Genomic DNA, 23,803 nt, shown 5'->3' on the forward strand with positions numbered 1-23,803 from the left:
GAGGCAATCTTCAGTCAGTTGAATAGGCAATCACTTCCAGGTCTATTGTAATTCAAATAGTGCAAGCTGAATTCCTGTAGTGAATGGATTTTATTTCACAAAGGCCCATTACTCTAATACAGGTGGGTCTTGTCAGACTGCAGCATTTTCCTGCATGAAATGGGCAATCTTAGAGTCTCAGACTTGAACCCCACAATTGTCAGAATGAGGTTTTACCCTTAGTCCATGTTATGCATTTCATGTGGTAGAGGTATGAGTTAAAATCCCAAGTGAATTTTTGGAGCAAGTCTATTCATTCCTAACATGTGATTAGTAATCGAGAGACATAGTCAGTGTACCAATAATTAATAAATTTCAATGCTTCCTATTGTTAGATCCATGATACAACAATGTTTTCCTGGAGTATGATCAAATATTTTCTTGAAGATGGATAATGCCAGTCCAGTGATCAGTTCCATGGTTTTCAAAACCGGACCGGACAGTCCGAAAACTGCTTTTTCCTCTCAAACCGTTGATTTTGGTCAGTAAACCGTTAAATCGGTCGATTAATCGTTTGAATGGTTTTGACCGTTTTTTAATTTTTTTATTTTTTTATCAGAATGGGCCGATCATTCGGGTCAAACGGTCAGACTGTTCAAACCGATAACCGGACCCCGACCAATTCGGTTTTAAAAACCACGATCAGTTCGAAGCATCATATGGTGATCATAAATCATAAATTTGAACAAACAAAGCCCCACAGCCACCAAACCCGTATGACTTTATGAATCCAATACAGAAGTAAAGCTGGCTGACTTTGGTTTCTCTCCGGATTCACCATCTCATGAAAAAGCGAACTGGCTGTAACTAATGTTACTAACATCTGTGGGTTATCTTCCATGTATGATCTCATGATTTCCTGTAACAATCTTTATAGAGAAAAGAAATGAATACACCCCTCTTGACCTCCTTGACTTGTCGACTTGAGTAAGTATTCTAAATCCTTGTCTTTTGAATCTTCCCTCATTGGCTCATTCCAAACCGACCACAACTTGGTCTACTTCATCGCGGGCATCAACTCCCATCCATGCTAACAAAAATCTCAAATCGCGGCTGCTCTTCAACGACATCATACTTTATGCTTTGTTGATGGCGACACCGAGAAACATGATACGAGCGAGCACAAGGTTACTTGCCCCAAGACACAAAAGGCTCTCACTCGTAAGGCTGGAAGTGAAGGTGAATCTGGATTGGGTGGTGCGGTATGATGGCATTACAACAGGGCTCCACCTCCCCATTAAGCTGAGTACTGAAAATGATATCTGGATTTGGAGAAAGCCCAAAAACAGCCATCGCCATTCATGATATAAACCATTAAATTCGCTGGAAAACCTATATACGTTAAGTGCTTAATTTGTTATACAGAGTTAAAAGACAATGTCTAATTCCGATGCCGTTTTCTCAAAATAGAACACTTCTGAGAAGAACCCAAATTTTCTACTCACTTTTTTTATCCACCCTTTACTCGCCGTGAATTGCAGCCACACACATCTCTAGGAAATCCTGTTTGTTCGGAGAATTGGAGCCATATAGATTTTGAAAAAACGGCTAAAAACACATGGCATATGCCTTTTGGTTAGCTGTTTTTTCAAAACACGTCAAAAAAAAAATGCTTTGCCTTTTTTTTAATAAAAAAATGGCCCATCTCAAAAACCATCATTTATGACCAAGATTTTAAAAACCGACCTGAAAACAGAACCAAGATTTTAAAAACCGACCTGAAAACAGAACCAAGATTTTAAAAACCGACCTGAAAACAGAACCGCTGTAGTCACTGGTTCAACCATCCGGGTCTAATGGTTTAGGTGGTTTATTTAGGGCAAATGTTTGTTTGGTATTAATCTTTTAGACTTTTAGTTTTTATGAGAAAGGTTGTGGTTGTCTGCTGAGAAAGAAAGAAGAAGAAAAGAAGGAAAAAAGAAAATGAAAGAGAGAAAGGAAAAAAAGGAATGAATGAGGGAAAAAAGAGGATTCGACCATCACCGGTGATAAGGGTGCAAATGAATCGGAGACCTGAGATCCGATCCTATTTGGTCGAATGCATCTGGAATACTTTCTCACAAACAGCACCGATCAATGAAACCAAACAGCACCATGCATAAATATTTTCTTACAAATAGTAATGGCTGCGATATGATCATATGAAACCACACATATAACGGAAAAACCTGACACAAGCTGAATGGAAGTGCAGGACAGAATGCAACAGATCAGGACTCAAGGTAGATAAGAACCTCCTGGATTTTGTTACAACTTAAAGCACACCGTTAAGCACTTGGACGCGCTTTGAAGTAGTAATCAGGATTCCGTTTATGCATTGATAGACTCACACGAACACTTCATCCCCCCCAGCACAAGAAAAGTTCAGTTATTCCAATATGAACTACATCTATATTTATATGAAGTTAATATACAATACAAGCAGCTTTTTTCTTCTTAACTACACCAAGACCAGCCAAGGATATTTTATAAGGCAGTCCTTCGACAGGATGAAGATTGAAGAAGCACATAGGAACAAATTCCCCATTTCATTCAAGAACCCTAATCTTGTGCTACAAAAAATACTAAAACATCCCTAAACAAATAAAGAATATGAAGATAGTTTAGCTAAACTAAGAACTCTGTGTCTGATAGTTCAAGGACCTGGTGAACACCTATTGGCTTTACACCTGGCCGGAATGCATTTCCTTCAACATACCTGTGCGTCCAGACATCGGATTAAAAATCATTATCATGTATTAAGTTTTAAAAAGGACACCAGTTGTTCCGTTTCAAGTTAAAAAGGAAGCTTACATTTCTTTCAAGAAAGGGTGTTTGTAGAATGCATCTGAAATTCTCCCTGAAAATAGATTGTGGTCCAAATACCTGAAATTCCACCAACAAAGAATAAGTGCATAATTATTAGACACGTTTCCATGCCATTTGTAGTACATGATAATACACTGTTGCATATCACATCTCCGACCCAATGGACCCTACCAGCCATACCAATCCTACACACTCATGTAGCATATGCAAGTTTCTTGAGGTGGTTTAACTCCAAAGATGGGCTCTTTTATTGTGTGTGTGTGGATGAATTGGGTTCAAATTTCTTAGGGGTGATTACCCCAACGGGCCCAACCATGGATCCTTTGTCCCTGAATTATGTTCTAGGATCACAGTTTTGGGGCACGTTGCTCTTCAAACAATAGCTGCATGTGAGATGGTAATCATCCCCTCCAGAAGGTTCTAATTACTAGGCAGCACACCAACCTGGAAAATCAATATATGGTTGTTATATGTAAGATTGCAAATTTTTGTTTAGAGATACCACCCACTACATAACACCTTTTATATTATCACATTGTATCACCTTCTCTAATTGTTGTCAACCAGCAATATTCACACGACAATACAAAGCTATTGGCGAACTTGGAGATTTCAGACTGGTTAGTCTCATTCCAAGCCAATACAAAGCTATTGGCGAAAGTTCTAGTTAGGAAACTCAAAAAGGTGCTAAAGGAGGTGTTGACCTGACGGCCCTGACCCAGATGGCTTTTGTGGAAGGCAGATTCTTGATGAGGTTCTAACCACTTGTGAATGTGTAGATACCATAATTAGAAGTGGAGGCATGGGTTTAATTTGCAAAATTGACATTGAAAGATTTGGAAAAAAAAAAGAGGCACAAGAGAACACCATTAGTATTAGGTTCCCACACTCTGTCATCCACCTCTAAAGGATCAAAACTTATTTGTTGGAGAATATCAAAAATAAGAAGTCATCTCATCCATTTCTTGCTCTCTCAAGGCTCTTGTTAAACCCAAATCCCTCCACCATGTGTTACTAGGTCAGCAATATGTTTATTTTTGAGAGTAGAGAGGTTATAGATTCTTGGAAAAGCTTGAATGAAGGCAGATGTTTCTTACCAGAAGACTTCCCAAAACTTCACCTTAGTTCCAGAAATAGCATTGTACCTTATATATCGTGAAAAGGTTGGAGTAAGGTCATAATTGCTTTCCATGGACTTTTTAGAGTGGAATCTCTGACAAGATCAGAATCCCAACCCTTTAGGTGAAGCCCACAGATGCTTTAAACAGTTGTATCCTAATTTGTGTTAATGAAGTTACCGTTTCCAATAAAAAATGCTTTTAATAACCACATGCCACAATGCCTCAGCCTCAGGTTCATTAGGGAATCTCCATAACCATTTACCTAGAAGAGCCATATTTTTATCCTTCAACTTCCATATACCCAAGCCTCCCTTCTCTTTATTTTTGCAAACTTGCTCCCAATTTAAAAGGTGATCTCTCTTCTCACTTCTCAGATCCCAAAGAAAATCCCTAATATTTTATTTTCAATTTTCTGCACAACTTCCATGGAAGCTTTAAAGACTGACAAAAGGTAGATAGGTAGGATGGATAATGTTGATTTAATCAAAGTGAATCTCCCACCTATTGAGAGGTAATTCTTTTTCCAATTATCTAATTTTCCTAAAAACTTCTCAACTATTATCTCCCAAAAGAACTCATCACAAGGATTGCCTCCTAGAGGAAGGCCAAGGTACCTCAAAGGCCAATGCATAATTGCACAACCCAACACCGTAGCACACTCCTCCAACTCTCTTTTCCCCATTTGTAGACCTACCAAGATACATTTTGCCAAGTTAACCTTCAAACCTGACACTCTTTCCGCTATCTCCAAAATTCCCCCAAGAGCTCTCACCTCCTGAACATCCCTACACTCTCCCAAAATCATTGTATCATCAGCAAATTGCAAATGAGATACCACAGTTAAGTTCTCTTGATCAAGCCTCGCTGAAAACCTCCATCAAAAAATAAGCACATCATGATTGAAGGACTGTTATTGTTGATGCTGTATATTTCCTAGTCACTTGTAATATATCTTCTTCTGCTTATTCTCAAACAAGAAACTGATTCTGAAACCTAAGTAGATTCTGATGTGGATAAAAAGACTCACAAGTAAGTCAACCGAGGAATATGGGCAAGCCCTGAAGGTATTGGTCCAGACATCTTGTTGTAAGATAAATACCTGTAACCAAAAAAGAAATTAATTTTCCAATCACGAGATAACTGGAAAATTGCTAAAATAGAGATACAAAAGGTACCCCAAGTAGATAGAGTTGAGTTGAATTAGTATACTTACAATATTTCCAAGTTTGTCAAGTTCGCAAGCTGTGCCGGTATTCCTCCCGTCAGAAAGTTATTATTTAGGTACCTAGAATTCAGAACTAAAAGATGTTAGGCAGTCAATTAGTAATAACGATGGCAAATGCATCAAAAGGAAATAGACCTGTTCACGGACCAAGCCGGGCTGGATTCAGGCCAGGCTTTATCTCTGTATTAACAGAATACAGTCAGGCCAAAGCCCGAGCCCAGTCCTCATATAAAGCCCAAAGCCCAGGTCCGAGCCCGAAGGCTGGCAGCAAATTGGAAAAAAAATCTTTTTTTACTCAATAGAAATTTAATTTATTTATATTAAAATACCTCAAAACCCAAAAATAATAAAACATCTCACTATGGCATGAAAAACGAGAAGAGGGACAAAGGAAAGAACATATTATATGTATATTTTTATTATATAAAATACATTTTTTGCTATATAATATATTATCAAGTCAGGCTCGGGCTTGGTCCGGGCTTTTTGAGAAAGCCCACAACAGGCCCGATATTTTGAGCCCGACCCCATGAGCCTAAATTCAAGTCCAAGCCCAATTTAGAATGGACCGGGCCAGGCCGACCCGTCAAGCTACGCAGCCCATTAACAGGTCTAAATTCTAAAAAGGAATCAGCATACAATCAATCAATCAAAACAAACAAAACAAAAACAAATACAAAAGGAATCAACATACAGGTTACGAAGAGCAGGAAAGCTTCCTTCAATGTGGATGAGCTCCCTTATGGTGCCCACCAAATGATTATTACCAACATCTCTGCACCCCCCCAAAAAAAGATAAGTTATATTACAGATAAGCAATTTAAGTAGAGAAATGGTAATGCACAATAAATATAATGATAGAAAATAGAATATCTAAACTGTTCAGGTAAACACAGAAAAGATAAGATAGATTTTTACAAGTGCCGAAGATTCTGCAGTGTGCCCAATTCTGGTGGGACCCGTCCTGTAAAGCGATTTTCATGAAGATAGAGATAACGAAGCTCAGGCAGATTTGCAAGCTCCTTAGGAATTTCCCCTTTGAAATTATTGAAGCTCAGATACCTGCCCAAAATACAAAAATAGGTTATATAACAGAGGAACAACTTAAGTAGAAGTTCCAACTCCTAATAGACGCTGAAATTACTCACAGATGTGTCAGCTTCTTTAGTTCACCAATTTCAGGAGGAATGACATCTTGTAGTTTGTTCCACCTTAAATTACTGACAAGGACCAAGAAAGAACAATAGATAATAAGTACTACAAGAAGAATGATAGAAAAAGTCAACAGCTTTAGAGAAATATGGCTTTGCATAATGAGATTTTAGGAGGTTGCATGAGAACATGCAAAAATCTACAAATCTGAGGGAAGCCACTTCATGCAAAAAAAAAAGCAAAAGTCCACACCTACTGTATCCCTCCCAAGACACCAGGTGGCAAGAACAGGATGATGGTTTTATGACATAATGCAAGAACCACGAATGCAACATCATGCATTTTTCCCGTCACCTAGCAAAGCCAATTGATAACAAGGGAACACTGAGTTCTAGGATTGTATCAGGTCGAATGAGTTTTCTGCATTAACTTCAGTCAGGTCAGTTTTCAATTTCTCAAACCATGCTTCTAAGCATACAAGGGGAGAACATTCAAGGAAACAGTACCAGGTTGAATCTCTTGCAAAACGATGGATTTCATTCTTAATGGTCCAGAAGCAAATATTAAGTCCCACAACACCAAGGCTGGTTAGTTTTTCTTTTTTCTCTCTTTTTTTTTTTGCTAAGAAAGTAGATAATTAATTGGTTTTTTTATCTTCAAAAAAAAAATTACGAGTTTGATATATTCATGAGGCTCATCATCATCATCATTATCCAAGCCTTGTCCCAACTATATGGGGTCAACTACATGAATACAATTTTGTGATTGTAGCCCCAGCATCAGAACCCCGTGAGCCACCTAATTGACCTTTCTTGAGACGTATTCAAACACTATACTCTCCAAGTCTGTATCCATGCATCTCCCATCCTCAATGATAGACCAGATTTGCCATAGTGTTTGACAAACCTAGAGTTTCATCAAGTTTAAAACTATTGGCAGTCTCCAACAACTTTTACTTTTCTCTAGTCATTTCAAATAGGCATATGAATTGCTTCCCAGACATCTATAGCTCTCACTCTCTGCATTTTGACACTCCACAAGCATTGCCACAGCCCACCCAAGTGGTCCTTCCTATGTCAGCCCCAACCATGAAGCAGCTGTCTTTCCTTCCTTGAACACCCTATTGCAGAAGATACAGAATTGCAATTCATCGATCTCAGATTGCAACTTGACCCCCACCTCATCCCTCCTTGCTGCAGTGGATTCTACTGACCATGTCTTCACAAACTTGGTAGATATCGAGCTTGCCTCAAAGGCCTCGTTCATTAAACAGTAATTCATTTACCTGGGTAAATGCGCTTACTCGGACAAATGTTTCCTGGAAAACACTTACCCGGATAAGTGCACTTACCACTGTTCTTTTGATTCCTAGACAAAGTTATACAATAACAGTTTTATCCATAAAAGTGTCATTATTGAGGAGACAATATTGTCCCATCATGTATTAGCATTTCCACATGGACGGGAAAGTGAATTACCCGTCTCAAGAGGGTATTACTTACCCAAGTAAATAAGCTTCTCGGGAATCATTATTTCCTGTGGGACCCGCTAATACCAAAACACGAACACAGGTTTCTTTTGTTTCCATGGAACCTACCAATTTGCCCGTCCCCATTTACTGGAAAACAGACGTGCCCAAAGATGATCATGTCTGGGTTTGTGTGCTTTTCTTCAAAAGCAGGATACACCAAAACTTTTTCCACTTTACCGTTCCTGAAATCTTCTCCCCAGTTAATCTATCCCTTTCAAGTAGTTTTTACCCACTTTTCACTGAGTACCTTCCGGTTCTCTCATGTTTCCACATCCACCTATCTTCTGTCTCAAACCCTGTATCCCAGATGAATTTTCCTCATTTCCTTAGCAACATCAACTCAGAAGTATCTTGATGGCAGTCAGTCATTCCACTACCCTCCTTCAAGCATCAAATTACAAGGTAGATAGAGTCTGAACTCTGAAGTACGAATGCTAGGCCATGGTACAGTGAATGTAAGCCTATAAGGTAAATGGATCCCCCAAGTTCTAATTTTCCTTCCATCACCTACTTTCCAACACAATCCGTTCATTAATACCCTTCTGCCTTTGCAGATCCCTTTCTAAATCCAGGAGTCACATTTCTTTGTGCTTATTTCTAGGAACTGCTCATGGGGAAGAGATTTCCTCTGTAATACCTCTACCAATGCAATCTTCCTCTTCAGCAATCACCAGCCAACTTTTGTTCAGAACACTAGGTTCATTTCTTTCAAAACTTTTTATCCCCAAGCCCCCAAAACACCTTGGCTTGCACAATTGGGTTCTGTGTCACTGTATGCCTCTCTGTACCTTCTTCACTCCCCTTCCAGAAAAAAGCACGTCTTCTTGTGGTATACGACAATTAGACCTGTGGGCTCGGGCTTGGTCATAATTTTAGGCCCATAGCCCGGCCCAGCCCGTTATTAAGTCGGGCGTGGTCATAATTTTAGGCCCGTGGGCTAGGGCTCGGGCTTAAAGCATCGGGCCCGACTTTTTTTCGGGCTCGGGCTTTCTCAAAAAAGCCTGGCCCAAGCCCGAGCCCGATTTGATACTATATATTAAATAATAAAAATATATTTTATTTAATAAAAAATATATATACAATATTTTTCTTTGTTCTTCTATTTTTTCCAAGTAATAGTGAGATGTTTATTATTTTTGAGTTTTGAAGGTTTTTAATATAAATAAAACACTTTTTATTGAATAAAAAAGAAAAAAATTATGTTTTCAAATTTCTGGCCGGGCCCGGGCTTGGGCTCAAGACTTAGGCCCAATGGTCAGGCCGGGCTCAGGCTTAGGCCCGAGTGTATTCCGTTGATACATATACAGAGCCCGGCCCGAACCCAGGCTGACCCGGCCCATGAACAGGTCTAACGACAATAGATTTTTTTTTATGGGAGACGAAGGGCTGGTTAGTTAGTTCACCATTTTGAAAACCTTAACCTACTTTAGTTCTATATCAATAGGGCAAAATCCAAAAAGACTACTCTACAAAATTTTAAGCAATCCTCATGAATGCAAAAATGACATAAAAGAATTCGTACTACCAAGAAGCTGGATAAATAAATAAAATAGAAACAAATATAGAACTGTTAAATGCTATATTACATACATACATACATACATACATAAAGAGAGAGAGAGAGAGAGAGAAAGAGAACCGTTAAATGAATAACATAGGGCAGACAGGGAAGGAAGTTACAGGATTCTAAGATTTTTCAGCCGTCCAATTTGAGGAGAAATTGGCCCAGTCAACTTGTTATTATGAAGATCCCTGTCATTTAAGTACAATCAACATGTTAAGAAACTATTGAAGAAATAAATCAGTTGTTATGGAGTTAAATGGCTCTAGATTTCTTGACTGCACTTCTATAAGTTCTTTTTCCTTGTTGAGACAATGAATTCTACAATAAGATTTCTCAGAAGACATGCGCTTCCAGTTGTAAGAGGATAAACGGTTAAAAAAGCTTTTTTATTTTTATTTTATTTGAAAAAGTATTGTATTCAAAAGTGTATGTCAGAACACTTAAGCATGAAGGGTACCCCTTAAGACACCCAGCCATGAGCACAACAGGTCTTTCAATCTCCTTTTCAGCATTTTCATTTCTTTGACTTTGTTTAAAGAGCATATTTTCAAGAAACAGCTTCTAAGCTGTCAGATACAACTTCTTACTAAGTATTTTTGAGTGCATGATGAGTAAGACTATGTTACAATGCTATATATGAATACTACTTAATAGCAAGAAATTCCTTGGGCAATTTTAAAGCCATATTTGATGATATACTTTTTTTAAGTTTTAACTGTTGGTCCTCTTCAAGTTAGAAGTATACTTCATGTGAAAATCATTGTTGTTAAAAGAAAAGGCAAACAACTATACATTTAAAGAGCTCAATAAACATGAAAATCATAGTATCCTAACTCGTGCAGAATCAATTATCAAATAACACTTCAAAAGGCATGGAAATATTAAAAGACATCATAAGTGGGCATCTCTAAGCACATGAAGAGATGGAGTATCAAAATCAAATTTTAAGAACCAAGTATGATGAAGGATACTTACAGTCTTGTCAGTTCCAACAGATTGGTTACAGCAACGGGAAAAGGCCCAACAATTGAAACTGCATAAACTTCTCTGCAATGGATAGGTGATCACAGTAAGAATCAAATGTTAAATGTCTAAACTCAGCTAATAAACACAATCTTGAAATCAGATTTTCTTTCTCATTTACTTATCCCCTTCATGATGATTACTGACTCATATCAGTAGATTGGTCATGTAATACGGTATTCTTGTCCTTGGTATTAGGGGTGATCATAAAAAACCAAAAAGCCAAACTGAACCGACGAGACAAAACCAAAAATTCTAGTTAACCAAACCAATTGGTTCAGTATTTTCAAAAAACCAAAGGTACCAGTTCGGCTTCAGTTAACCAATATATAAACCTGGCGGTTAAATATATACAGTATATAAATATATATTTATAATATACTATATTATTTATTATTTATAATATAATATTTTATATGTATTTCTAGTATTTTTATTATATATTTATATTTATTTATAATATATATTATAAATATAAATATAAATATAAAAAAACCAAATGATAAATTTCATCATATTTTAATAAAGAACTCAAAGAAAAAGGAACTTCGAGGTAACACAAAAAGCAAGTTCAGAATACCCAACATTCCCCACAAAAATGAATTCGTGAAGTTGAATCCTTCACTTTCATAATACAGAGAATGAAAGAGAGTTTTGCTTACAGTTCGGTTACAACCCTATAACCACCCTGCGTGGAACATGTGACGCCAGACCAGGGTGGGAGGTCGCCATCTCCACAAGGATCCTCTCCAATCCAGGAGTAGACAACTCTCCATCCAAGAGATGCTTTGATTTCATTTAAGGCTTTCACTGCAACCAAAATGTCATTTTGGATTCAATTGTATACACAATAAAACTCCTATAATTTATCTCTCTTTAAAGATAATAAAAGCCAATGCAGCCAATAATCTCTATAGAATTCATTCGTCAAAAAAAAAAATAATCTCTATAGAATTCATTCATAAAAAAAAAATCTCTATAGAATTGTGAACGTCAGATGAAGTACAATTAAAGAGTACATTCAAGCATTCAACAAATAGTTACCCAGCTTTGGGCTTCAATGTAATAATCAATTAACTAGCCCTTAGTCTCCAAATCTAATTCCCGACTCAAAGATCCCACACAACGCACAGGAACCTTAGTTTCGAAATTTAAGTATCTTCCAAAATAACAAATTAAAACACAATAAAACAGCATGAAACATCAGAACCAATTAACGAAAAAATAGACAGCAAACTCTTCATTACAGAAACAACCGTTTCTCAAACTTAGACGTTAGACCTTCGACGGAACAGTCAAATGAGCCACTAGAACCAGACAATTATCCTAAATGACGACTCCGCAGAACGAGATTAAAGAGAACAATCTGAAAGTACCGTCTCTCTTTAGGGTTTTGCAGTGAGTGACGTTGAGTAGCAGGGAGAGAAAGCATAGTAAAGCAAACGCCGATGGAGAAGCCATTATAGCTGGAATCTCTGGGCGGAGAAACAGATACAAGGAGCGGATCGAACGAATTATTTGTCGGATCTGCTGAATCTGCTTTTTTCTCTTTTGTTCTTCCGGCTTCCCCAATTTTCTTCCTTACAGTTTCGGTTCTCACTTCTCACTCAGAGATAATTGAATTTTTTTAAAGAAATTTGTTTTTAATTTAAACCATCGAAACCAACCGACAAGAAAGAAAGAAAAACCGAGTTTCGTTTTTCCTTTTTCCTTTTTTTTTCTTTCTTTTGGTTTTTTCTGTGTTTTCCGAGACAGTTACGCGCGGTTTTGAGGAGACGAGATGGGATTGAGTAGTTGAGGAACCATCCTTCTTAGCTGTACTTTAGATGTGGCACTTCTGATGGATTGGGACCCACACCTTTATGATTCCCTCTATTAACCGAGATCTCCGGTGGATTTCACCTGATTAGATAATGTAAATTGTAGACCGTTTGATTTTTTTCAGTTCATTGGACCTTCCATCCTCCTCCCCACACACAAGCATGTGATGCGCATTCGGCTTGCCGGTGCGGCTTACTGAATAACTGGCTCCAACCAAATAAGTCCGCGTAAATTAAGAACTTTGTTTAGGTTCTGTTTGTTTGCTGCGCGTTTTCATTTGCACTAGCACAAATGTATTGAGTGCAAATTCTGGTCTACTTTTGCATTAGTTCTTCCTCTAGGAAACCCATAGGACCCATACTCCCATAACAATTCCTCTGTCTTGGCGATGACGACAGCGGCTTCAGCCCCTACGAGAGCTGAAGTTCTCTATCTCTTCCGTTCTCTGTTACGAATCGCCCGGGAATTCTCCGATTACAATATTAGAGAGTACACCAAACGGAGAACGATAGACGCCTTCCGTCAGAACCGAGACCTTGGGGATCCTTTAACGATTTCGTCGGCGTTTGCTGATGGAAAATCTCAGCTCCAAGTAGCAAGGAGACAGGCTGCTGTTTATTCATTGTACGCGCCGAAAGTCAAGAGCATCATGGAGATTGAGCATCACTGAAGAACTTTGATCGGTACATCAAGCAGATGATAAGACATTTTGTTCCATCTTTTTGTTCACTCAACAATATAGGATTTAATGTTATACATTTGGGTTTCAGAGTATGTAATTTAGTCCTGTAGGACTACTCGCGTACGATATACAACTTCCTGGTTCTTGGATTTTACCCATCAGTTCGAAGGATTTTGATCGATAGTCATAGTTGAGAGAATTTAAGCCTCTCTTTTAACTCTATTTTTATTTGTTAGTGTTTTCCGTGGTATTTGCACTACTTGATTTGGTTTACTACTGTTGCTTCGTGAATTTTTAGTGCTAAGGCTGCTGTGTTAAATGCAGGTTCTCGTGGGTTTTGCATTTTGTTGAAGAAAGGAAACTGCTTTTGTAGTTTATGCGATAATTCTTATATTTTCAGAATTTGTACTGTAAGCTTACCTGTTTTAATGATGTAGCCTTGGGCGGATGTTTTTACTGATTTTCTGAGTTGTGTTATGAGTTTGGCTGAACTTCAGTTGGAAAAGATACGAGGATTGGCAATTAATGGAGGAAATGGCTCTTGAAAGAGTGGAATTCTGAAGCAGGATTTATGTAGCCAACCCTAAATGGTTGGGATTAGGTTTTGTTGGATTGAGCCTCTTATAGTTTATATAAGATTACTCTATAAGTCATAGTATGGAAATTCAGATTAAGATAAGCTGCTCGAGAGAAAAACTCCACCTTCTTGTGTAGTAGAAACATTAACATTATGATCAAATTAACTCCATCTAATATTTGGACTCTTCAAGATTCCATAGAGAGTGGTAAAGAAGCTTAAGCAAGTATACTATAGTAATTTTTTGTAGTTTGGGTCCTCTCCGGTTAGGTTTTGCCTCTGTCCTCACTGGGTAGGGTAGATGTTTGTGCTTTGTTCTTTTTTTCTCACCATTATCTTGATACCAATAAAAATAAGCTTAGTGTAGTAGAGCTGCCTTCAGGAATGTTGCAGTCAAGAAGATGGCCATCTTTCTCTCATGCATGTATTCATTCAGAAATCAGAAATAGCCTGTTTATTCACAAGACAAAGTCTTTTGTGGTTAGTAATGCCAAAAAGTTACCACATCCGTGATAAGCAACGAAGAAGGACAATGGATAGAGTACAATGGTTGAATGATTTGGAAGAGCACCCATATAGTTAGGTAGAAAAGGAGTTCCAACATCTAAGAATAAATGTTTGAGAGGTTGTGTTTTGGTGTACTTGTCTTCTTACCATAATCAAGTTACAGATATTGACTGATTGTTTGGGGATCAACCATAGAAGTTATATTTCTACTAAGAAGATTGATGGAGAAAATTAGGGAACAAAGAATACTTGGTATTTGTCAATTTAGAAAGCATATGATAGAACCCCCTATAGAAGCCATCTAGCGGATGTTGAGAAACCAATGGACTTCAAGTAGGCATATTGATATCACTAAGGATTTATATAAAGGGTCAGCAACCAATATGAGAATTTTGGAAGGAAAGACAAGAATGTATCTGGTTACAATGGGTTTATACCAAGGGTTACTACATAGTTCTTATCTTCTTTCATTAGCTATGGATGAATTAACTAGACATTTAAACGAGGAGGTTTCATGGTGCATATGTTATTTTCTGATAATATGATTTTGAGTGATAAAACAAAAGATGGGCTCAGTGCAAGGCTAGCACAATAGATGAAATGTTTCAACTTTCAACCTAAATTGGATTAAAATGGATACATGTATTGAAATTTTAGTAAAAATATCAGTACCAATTGTGGTGGAATTGTGATTGATGATTAGGAGATGTCCCTAGCTAACAACCTCGAATAGTTTAGATCAATCATCCATAGTGAGAAAGAAATTAGAGAGGGGCATTGCCTATAAAATGAGAGCATGAGAGTATTTGAACGTTTTAAGAGTTAAGAATTTGGCTGAGATTGTGGGTCTATGCACTCTGGCTATTAAACATTTTAGTTGTAACTCAGGACCTCAGGTCTCTTATTGGACTCGCTAGATTTTATAATCTTGTTGACTGCTCCAGCATTTAAAATGAATTTCCAAAAGGTGGATGTTTTGCATTTGTGAAGGGAATAGGGTTGTATTGAAATCTTTGTCATTCCAATTCATTTTGAATTGAGGACCCTCATCTGAGTTCCAAGATAAATCCAAGATTAAGCATCTAGTTTTGACTTTTGAGAGGCCATTTAGTGGCATCTGAAGTGCTGAACTGAATGACTTATTGCTTTGTCTTTTGTGGATAAAATTATAAAATATTAAACTGTTCAAGGGTATAATAATCAATTCAATTTCAGCTTCAGCCACTAAGGAGCTCATAACATTCTTATTCACTAAAAGACAAAGCAATAGGTCATTCAGTTCAGCAACTCCAGCTGTTATCAAACAGCCTTTTAATACTATCAGGTGACTTAATATACCGCCACTACATGCCTGTGGCTGTTGTTGCATCCTGTGGTCAAAGTTAGCAGATCATTAAGCAACAGGACAGTTTTATGACATGTTTGTGTATCTCAATTTAGTTGCTGGATTTGTTTTTTTTTTTTTTTATAGCCATGTGATATTGTGAAGTTAGTAAAGTCGGAATTGTTGTTAGTTCCAATCCAACCATACACAAGGATTCCCCTAGTTTCAGTGATAAAGAATATGGCCAGGGACTATTTCTGGTGGTTTAGGGATAATATTAGAAGAAAGGTTTCTATAGCTTAATTAAGAGACGTGTCATCAATGGTTGAAAGGCAGCTGAGCAATCTTTTCAGCATAACACTCTCATTGTGAACTAAAATGTAACTGGCAGAACCACATAGGAAATGGACATAGCTAGTCATTGACTCAGAGAAGATCTAGAATTTGACCATGAGTGCATGGTAAGCGATTTTTCATGTTGTTTTCGAAGCTTAGTGTGATTCATTTCTGTACTTTCAAGCACAATGGTTGCTCTTTGCTGGGCCTGCCCTGTAGGCTGTAGTTTATCCATAAAATTTTCAGCTTGAATTTGGAGAGTTTGCTTCTTTGCTGTTGCTAAAAACACTGCATGAGGTCTTTCTAGGCTTAGCTAATGGATCTAGCAAGCATCTAAAAGTTGGTTCAAGCAGAGTACTGTTGAGAAATTCTGAATCATCCTTTGATGGGTCCAGGGAAGAACCCTCTACTCTACCTGTAACATTGGCAATACTAAGTTCTGATATTATGAACTTATTCAACCAAGAATCATAACGATGCATCTGGTGGTAATGGTCTGTTCTACATCTACTTAGAAATCAGCAGATTTCTAATAGGGGTGCAAGTTAGGCCAGGTTTGGTTGGGTTGAGGTCAACCAACCAAGTGATGGAACCCCCAACCCTAACCTTAATCCAACCCAAAGATTTCAAGTTGGGCTCCGGTTGGTTGACATTTCTACCTCCTTTTGCCAAATGTTCTTAATTATGTCCTAGACTCGAGTTCAAGGTCAATTCAGTTTTAGCATAATATGCAAAAGGACATAGCTATCATGCTTGTGAAAAATTTTAACAATTGCCGACATACATATAAAGATAAGCACTTACATACATAAATAACTGTTTATAAAATATATGTAGATACAATTATATAAATACGAAGCTGTGTGAGGTTAATCAAGGCATCAGCCTTAACCCAACCCAAAGTCAAGTCAGCTTCATACTTTTCAACCCTAATTCCAACCTGAACTTCAACCCGATCCAACCCTATCCCACTTTTTTGAGGTTGGATTCTGGCTAACACAGCCCTACAGGGGTACTGCCCCAGAGAGCCTAGATGGATTAGTTGAGTTAGTTGCTCTGACTCTGAACATGCTCCTTTTAAGTATAAATCCATAATGTCATCACGCGGAGTTGTTTATGACTACTCCCTCCAACGACCTTTGCATACTGTGCATGATGTCAGGCACTTCAACACTCCTGTTGAGGCGAGCGGATGTGGCACACCATGCAAGGTGGGGCTGGGCCTGGGACCACCCATTGATGGATGATGGGTTAGCTTGCAAGGTCAACTTAACCAACCTGATTTTGCTTCTCTCGCTCACAACCCATCCTGCTCCTGGTTTCTTCTTCTTCTTCTTCTATGATGGTTGACCCTGTACCCTGGAGTGGTTGGTTGGATGGTTGGGTTTATTTGACCTGGGAATGGCTGGCTCTTGCTTTCACTGTCTTCCGTAATGGTAGCACTTGCACTGTCACGGAAGTTTCTCTTCCTCTTCTCCTGTTTCCTTAACGCAAGCGCTCACTGAGGTTTACTTAATAATACCTATTGTCTTAATTTGTTTGGACTTTGGAGCCTAAAGCCTAGCCTAATGGTAGTTCGTATCTTTCATCACATTCACACCCATTCACTTAAATTGTTTGAAACTTGGAAGAATAGAAGAGTTGAATTTGTGTATCTTAGAAATTTAGAATCCATGTATGGTCTGAAGACACGCATTCACTAAATGCACCATTTTCCTTGATTTGGACTTGTGAGAAGTTTTCTTATAGTAAAGAAGATCATTCTCTTTGGAGATGGCTATTATTCAATGGCCACATGTCAAAGCAAGGTAAATCAACACAGACCATCAAATTGAATTAATATTTAATATTTGTAAAATCACGTCTGTTTTGTATATATAAAATTTGAAGCAAGCGATAGGAAGGATTTCCCCGTCGGCCGTCTCTCTTCCTTGTAATTAATAAATAATATTGTACATTGACATACAGAAAGATAAGTTGAATGAGTCGGCTGTCGCTACCCAGAATTCAGATTCATTAATTTGTTTGATGCTTCCATTTTGTCAACAAATTGATATAATTAAAAAGCCCAATTACATCAAGAAATAAACGCAGACGAAGACCGATGGACCAGCCAGGTTAATTAAAATTGTTGCATATATGCATATGCGAACCAGAGAGATATCCGAGAGGGGAGAGTGAATTATGGGCTTTGACTCAGTGAACAACTACTGACCATATTCATTCGACTGTAAAAAACTTTGAGAGACCCACTTAATAGAAACAAAGAAAATTGAACTGACCATGATCACCAAGCAAGCATGAGAAGCAACATTTCTGAAAAACAGAAAAGGAAAAGAAAAGCATCACCGTATTTATCATGTCAGGGTCCTTTTGATTCAAAGCTGCTTTTCTATAGCTTTTTATTTATGACAAACACCACAGAAGAAAAGTAGAGACTAGAGAGAGAGAGAGACAGAACAGTAAACAACTCAGCCAAGCAAGAATATTAATTCATGTTCATAAATACACACACAAAAAAATAAAATAAAAAAATACACATGATTATATTGATTGCAGTTGGACATGACAATCGACATTACTGAAAAGACCACATTGCCCCGAGCAGAGAAAGCTGACCCGTCGTCCATGGCTCCATGCCTTTTACTAACAGCTTCGAATTAATGAAGGAGTGTGATGACCTCTCACCACCTCTGATGGGAACGCTCTCGTTGAGTAACCGTGAAAACCCTTCCGTCCTATCATTCATTGGCTCTCAAAAAACTAAAAGCAAGCCCAGACAACAGAACAAGTCGTAAGCTTTTTCCATCATCACTTAATGAGTGATAACACGGCAGTGCTCTCACGGGTTACGCAATGAGAGCGTTCACATCTGATCGCCATTCTTAATGGAACCCATGAGCTTCCCTTGAACTCCCAGAAAGGCCCCCCCAAAAAAAATACCCAGAACCCAAAATGAAAAAGAAAAGACAAGAAGAAGAAGAAGAAGGAAACTAAGTTCTCTACTGAATTGACATCTCTTACCAAAGTTCTTCTCCTATGATCCTATCGCTGCGAACTGTAGCCATCAAGGATCTTCTACCTTCTTTGTTAAACAAACAAGAATAATAAAACTGCAACATATATTCTTCACCATATATATATATTCCAACAAATGGATAGAAATACTGAAAAATCTAGCCAAATTTGGAGGTCAATGAATAGAGTCGGCCTACAGCTGGGGTGGAATTGGATTGTGATCAGTTGTGAAGGGGGTTGGGTCCAGTGGGTACGAGTCGCTTCTCCACGCCGTATCTTGGATCGATTTCATCGTCCAGCGGTGGTGGTGGCGGCATAGGTGGTGGCAGTGAGTAACGGTGGAGTCTTTGGAGTTGAAAGCATAGAGACGAATAGTGTGAGGACGCAGAATTACACCGATGGTGATGGCGGTGGTAGGTGTAGGTCGAAGGAGCTTCCAGCAACGCTGCGTTGCAGACGTGAACTACTGGTGTTATAGAGAGGAGAAGGAAGAGGGAGAGAATCAAGAAGAGAGCCCGGCGGCCACCGGAGGTGGTGGTCGAAGAGGGAGAGCTCTTCATGCCGTTATCGTTTCAGATTGAAAGAGAGACTACGAAAGGCTGAGCGGAGGACAAAGAGAACGTCAAAGCTAGACCGAAAGAGATACAGAAAATTAGAGGAGAAGGAGATGAGAGGGAGGGAAACAGGAGGCGATGGTGGTTTTTAACACAGGGCAAGAGACTCATGAACAGGTAGTAATTGCCAATAAACCAACGGTCACTGTCTCTCTCTAGTCTCTAGTCAAGAAAATATTAAACCTACGCCCATGTGTTTATATATACACACACAATAACCAACCCCACCGGCCTTACATAAGAATTTAAGATTTTGCCCATCAGAACCGTCGAAGTGGGATAACAGTATCTGCGGGTCCCGTTGCACTTATTCCAATCCAAGTGGTATTAGGGGCGTCCTTATACCGTACGTTTACGTCGGTAGCTGTCATTACTCATTCTCTGCGTCTGACGATCTGAGGAGTGAGGACACCGTCCGTCTACGTCCTCCCCTGACACAACCTTAAGACTTAAGACCATTCTGTAGTTCTGATTCTTGCACGTACACATGCAACAAATAGAAAAATTATGGAAATCTGGGATTAATCCTAACCACCATCCAGATTGATCGGATGGTCGTAATCATCCATCTGGTCTTGGTATCGTCTAAGGAGATCTTCGATGCGGGCAGTTTGGTATAGTCCGGAGTCTGGAGTCTGGTCTGGTTGAGAAATTTTAAATTTTTTATTTTTGATTTCCGTCCGACTTTTTAAATTAAAAAAAATCAGATCCGATCATAAATCGAATTATTAACATGGGTTTATACTCGTAAGTATCTATCCTTACTCGCTTATAAATTGAAAATAATTTAATTTAATATTTGAATTATATTTATTATTTATATAGATGTGTATGTTATTTGAACTTTCTAATTGGATTAAGCTTAATAGAATAGCCTAAATCATATTAAAAACCGGACTTATAGTCTAATCTGATCTGACTATTGTATTGAAACAGTTTGATTTGGTCTGTAAATATCTCAAACGTTAATTTTTTTATTTAACCTAAGATTTTCTGTAGACCGGACCGGACCATGAACACCCATAGATGGCTAGATATAGGAGTAGGACCCTTTCACCCGAAACACATTAGCCGTGCGTGAAGATGGACTTAAGATAGCCCGGCCCCACTCTTAAACTTAGACGCCGGCTATCAGAAGGACCATAAAGCGAACAGGGCCGGGTCCGAGGGATGGCGTGTCAACTAAGTAGTTTGTGGGCCTGAATTTCTGATTGCCCTTCACAGTTCACGGCTTCACGCTTATCAAGTTATCAATATCTAGCCTGGATCAAGTTTTGGTCGGGTCAACTTGCTACCAATTCCTCGGCCCCGCTTGTTGCCAACTTAGTGGGGGCCGGGGGGTCAACCGGCGGAAGCCAGGCCTCCTAATCCTAGGCCCTACTAAACCTATGCTGGTTCTATATTTGACCTGAAACCGAAGAACACTAAACACGACCAGTTCAATTGAAGCCCACTTGTTGCTATCTCACTGGGCTGGGTTTAGAACTGTTAATGGCTGTGGGCCAAAGTGGCGGAGGATGACCCGTGATCCTGGTAATAACTAATAAGCCATTAATGTCAGAACAAAGGATGCACGCGGTGTACATTGTTGAGGGGTCTTGGAATTAATGGGTCTATTAGTACGTCGCTTAAAGAGGAGATTTGGGTCCAGTCACAAGCCCCTTTACTTGATTCAGCATTTCACCTTCAACAGGTGTGTCCCTACTCCCTAATCCTAATGTGTCTCAAAGTTTCGAAGTAATGGGCTGGGTTAATTTGGGGCCCATCACTTTGGAGGCTTTTTGTCCCTCTGTCCAACTAGAAGGCTACAACCTCATAAGCTATAACCATTATAGGTTTGCTTGGATAGAACACATTTCAATATCCATAAATTTAGAATGTGTAAGTATCTTTTATTGAGGTGGTTGAATCTATCGGATGTATCAGAGGTGCACAGTTGAGACAATCAAGGAGTGCACAATTGAGAAACTCTAGGGATTTAATTAAAGACCAAAGCTGACCTCCAACCAATTCATCACTTTTTTTTTTTTAAGTTATTTATTTACTGTTGTGAATTGTGATTTGTGAAGAAGGTTTCCTTTTAACTGTCTAGGAAACCTTAGAGCTGTAACAGATTCATAGCTTTCCACCATAAATGAAGTAGGAAAAGCACAGAGCACAAAACACTGCATCTGCAGGTGAAAAAACATGAAAAGAATTTAAATAATTTCATTAAATGTAATGTTTACTTTTAAGGGCAAATTTGTAAGTCAAATTCAAGAATAAAATGGATGATTATACCACTAAATTGGATGGGCAAAGATGTTATGATTGTAAATCAGGATAGAGATTAGTGGTTGCTTGCTATAGCCTAATGCTTTTGCCTGATTCAATTCGTGCTTAAAAAAAAATAAATGAAAAAGTTATTAACAAAATGAAGGAAAATTTAATATTCTATAATCAAGGGGCCATTACCCAATGTTGATCCCAGCTATATGGGTTATGGGTCTTGGGAAGGGTGGATTGTATGCAATCATAACTTTTGGCACTTTTTTTCACACAAAATGGCCATTCTCAATCGAACCCATATTTTCACATTTGGCATTTATAGATTCTATTATTAGGTACTTATTTTTTATTTTATTTGGTTGAGGGGAGGTATAATAAGTAGTTTATCCTACAAAACTAATTTATGTCACAAATCTCTTCGCAAAACATAGCTTTTGACTTTTTTTTTCAGCCATAAGATGTCTTTGTCAAACCTGGATCTCCTTAAGTAGTTTTTTTTTTCTATAAAAAAAGGTGCGTACACCGTGAAAGCACGGCATCCAGCCGTACATTGTGAATATCTCCCATATTTGGGGTGATATTCCCGATGTGGATGTAATGCACTTAACCATGCATGTTTTGTGAAAATCCAAAAGAGGAATGAATGGTCATATAGTCCTTCACCAAATGACTTGGCCCACTCTACATGCTTTGTTTCATTTAGGCTAGCTGTATTTGGTGGACCTTTTCTTTCCACCCAAACACAGCCTTATACACAACAATGCTCCTTTTTGCTCTTTTTCCCTTTGCTGTTCGGTTGTTCCCATCTTTTACTTAGACTTATAAGTTTATTTGCAACGCAATTGCATTTGTACTAATGCAAAAAGTATGGGAGCCAAAAATAAGTTGAATGCAATTATTATTTTTTATTTTAAACTCACATGGGTTTTGTTTGATTACTGTGTTAATAAAAATAAAATAAAATCTAAACCAAAGTAAAATGACATAAAGTGAACCAGAACTTGCATTGTTCTGATTTACAGTTAGGCTGCGTTTGGAAACAATGCAAATTGAGTGTAAATCACAGTTTAGGGTAAATTTGTACTATGGTTCACTTTTGCCTGTGTTTGGTAATATTACATTTATGCATTCACAAATGATAGACCAATGCATATTTACATTGATAATAAGATGTAAAAGTACATCAATAAAAAAGAAGTAAATTTGCATTCAAGTGGGTTTTTGATAAAAATAAAACAAAAAAACATATTTTTTTATTGAAATTCATGTTTGCATCCATTACAGCTAAAAGATTGTTTGGTAAGAAGGTAAAATTGTCAGTGCAAAACTAACTCAATTTTGCAATTTATATGAACCCGTTTCACTCGCACATATTTGCATTGTTTTCAAATGCAGCCTTAGGGATGGTAATGAGGAGGGCTTTGTAACCTACTAACCTGTACCATCCCCAAAACTCATAGCATGTTGGATTTTGAGAATCAAGCCCTCCCCACATATGAAAATGCAGAACCCTCCTCACATTTAAAGGTAGAATAGATTGGGTTTAAAATCCCATCTATTTTTCTATTATTTCTTGTTATATATAAGCAATAAATAAGTAAAATAGCATGAACAAACAACAAATTTTATAATTATTTGATCATGACATGTAAAAACACATAAACTACCAATTGTCTTTCACTTAAAATTCAAAATATTACTAAATCCAACACTTAATACAAAGTTCATATGCCTTCCAACAATATACAGATTGGGGAAGGTCAGCTTTAGCCTAATACCATACCCTACCCTATCCATATCCATATAGATTATAGAATCTCAAAACTCATCTCTGCCCCAAAATCCATTTTTTAAACAAAAAAAAATTTTTGAAAAAAAAATCAAGACAGAGAGGGCGGATACCCACACTGGATAAGTGGATAGGGTAGAAATTGTCATTCCTATTTACAGTTGCAATTAAAAATTTTGAAATATTGAAAATGAAATAGCATTACAAGCAGATAGAATCTTTATTGCATAATAGTTTGCTTTTACTGCTACTCATAGATAACCCTGGAGCTTTATTAGGGCAGATCTCCAGCATACAAAACATAAGGATTTCTGACCATGACTTGTGAATAGTTTTGAATGCACTGATTATCAAAATTATTTGCAGGTTGCAGCGGAAACAAATTTCTAAGGTCATTTCAAGCT

General features: G+C 37.9%; 2 protein-coding genes across 2 annotated transcripts; one reads left to right on the top strand and one right to left on the bottom strand.

Annotated features, from left to right (window-relative positions):
* Positions 1-2,407: 2,407 nt before the first annotated feature.
* Positions 2,408-12,204, bottom strand: LOC104598666 (uncharacterized). The gene is made up of 11 exons (XM_010260846.2): positions 11,840-12,204; positions 11,126-11,273; positions 10,416-10,487; positions 9,557-9,628; positions 6,342-6,413; positions 6,112-6,255; positions 5,888-5,968; positions 5,182-5,253; positions 4,996-5,067; positions 2,833-2,904; positions 2,408-2,737 (listed from the first exon to the last, which is right to left on the bottom strand). Exons 1-11 carry the CDS (start codon positions 11,922-11,924, stop codon positions 2,647-2,649), a joined length of 981 nt encoding a protein of 326 aa, XP_010259148.1. The 5' UTR covers positions 11,925-12,204; the 3' UTR covers positions 2,408-2,646.
* Positions 12,205-12,566: 362 nt separating this feature from the next.
* LOC104598674 (LYR family of Fe/S cluster biogenesis protein) lies at positions 12,567-13,575 on the top strand. Its single transcript, XM_088902009.1, has 2 exons — positions 12,567-12,967; positions 13,291-13,575. The coding sequence occupies exon 1, from the start codon at positions 12,673-12,675 to the stop codon at positions 12,952-12,954; it is 282 nt and encodes a 93-aa protein (XP_088758135.1). The 5' UTR covers positions 12,567-12,672; the 3' UTR covers positions 12,955-12,967; positions 13,291-13,575.
* The last annotated feature ends 10,228 nt before the right edge of the window (positions 13,576-23,803 follow it).

Source organism: Nelumbo nucifera, chromosome 3 (assembly GCF_055504915.1).
Source record: "Nelumbo nucifera cultivar China Antique chromosome 3, China Antique-T2T, whole genome shotgun sequence".
Taxonomy (NCBI): domain Eukaryota; kingdom Viridiplantae; phylum Streptophyta; class Magnoliopsida; order Proteales; family Nelumbonaceae; genus Nelumbo; species Nelumbo nucifera.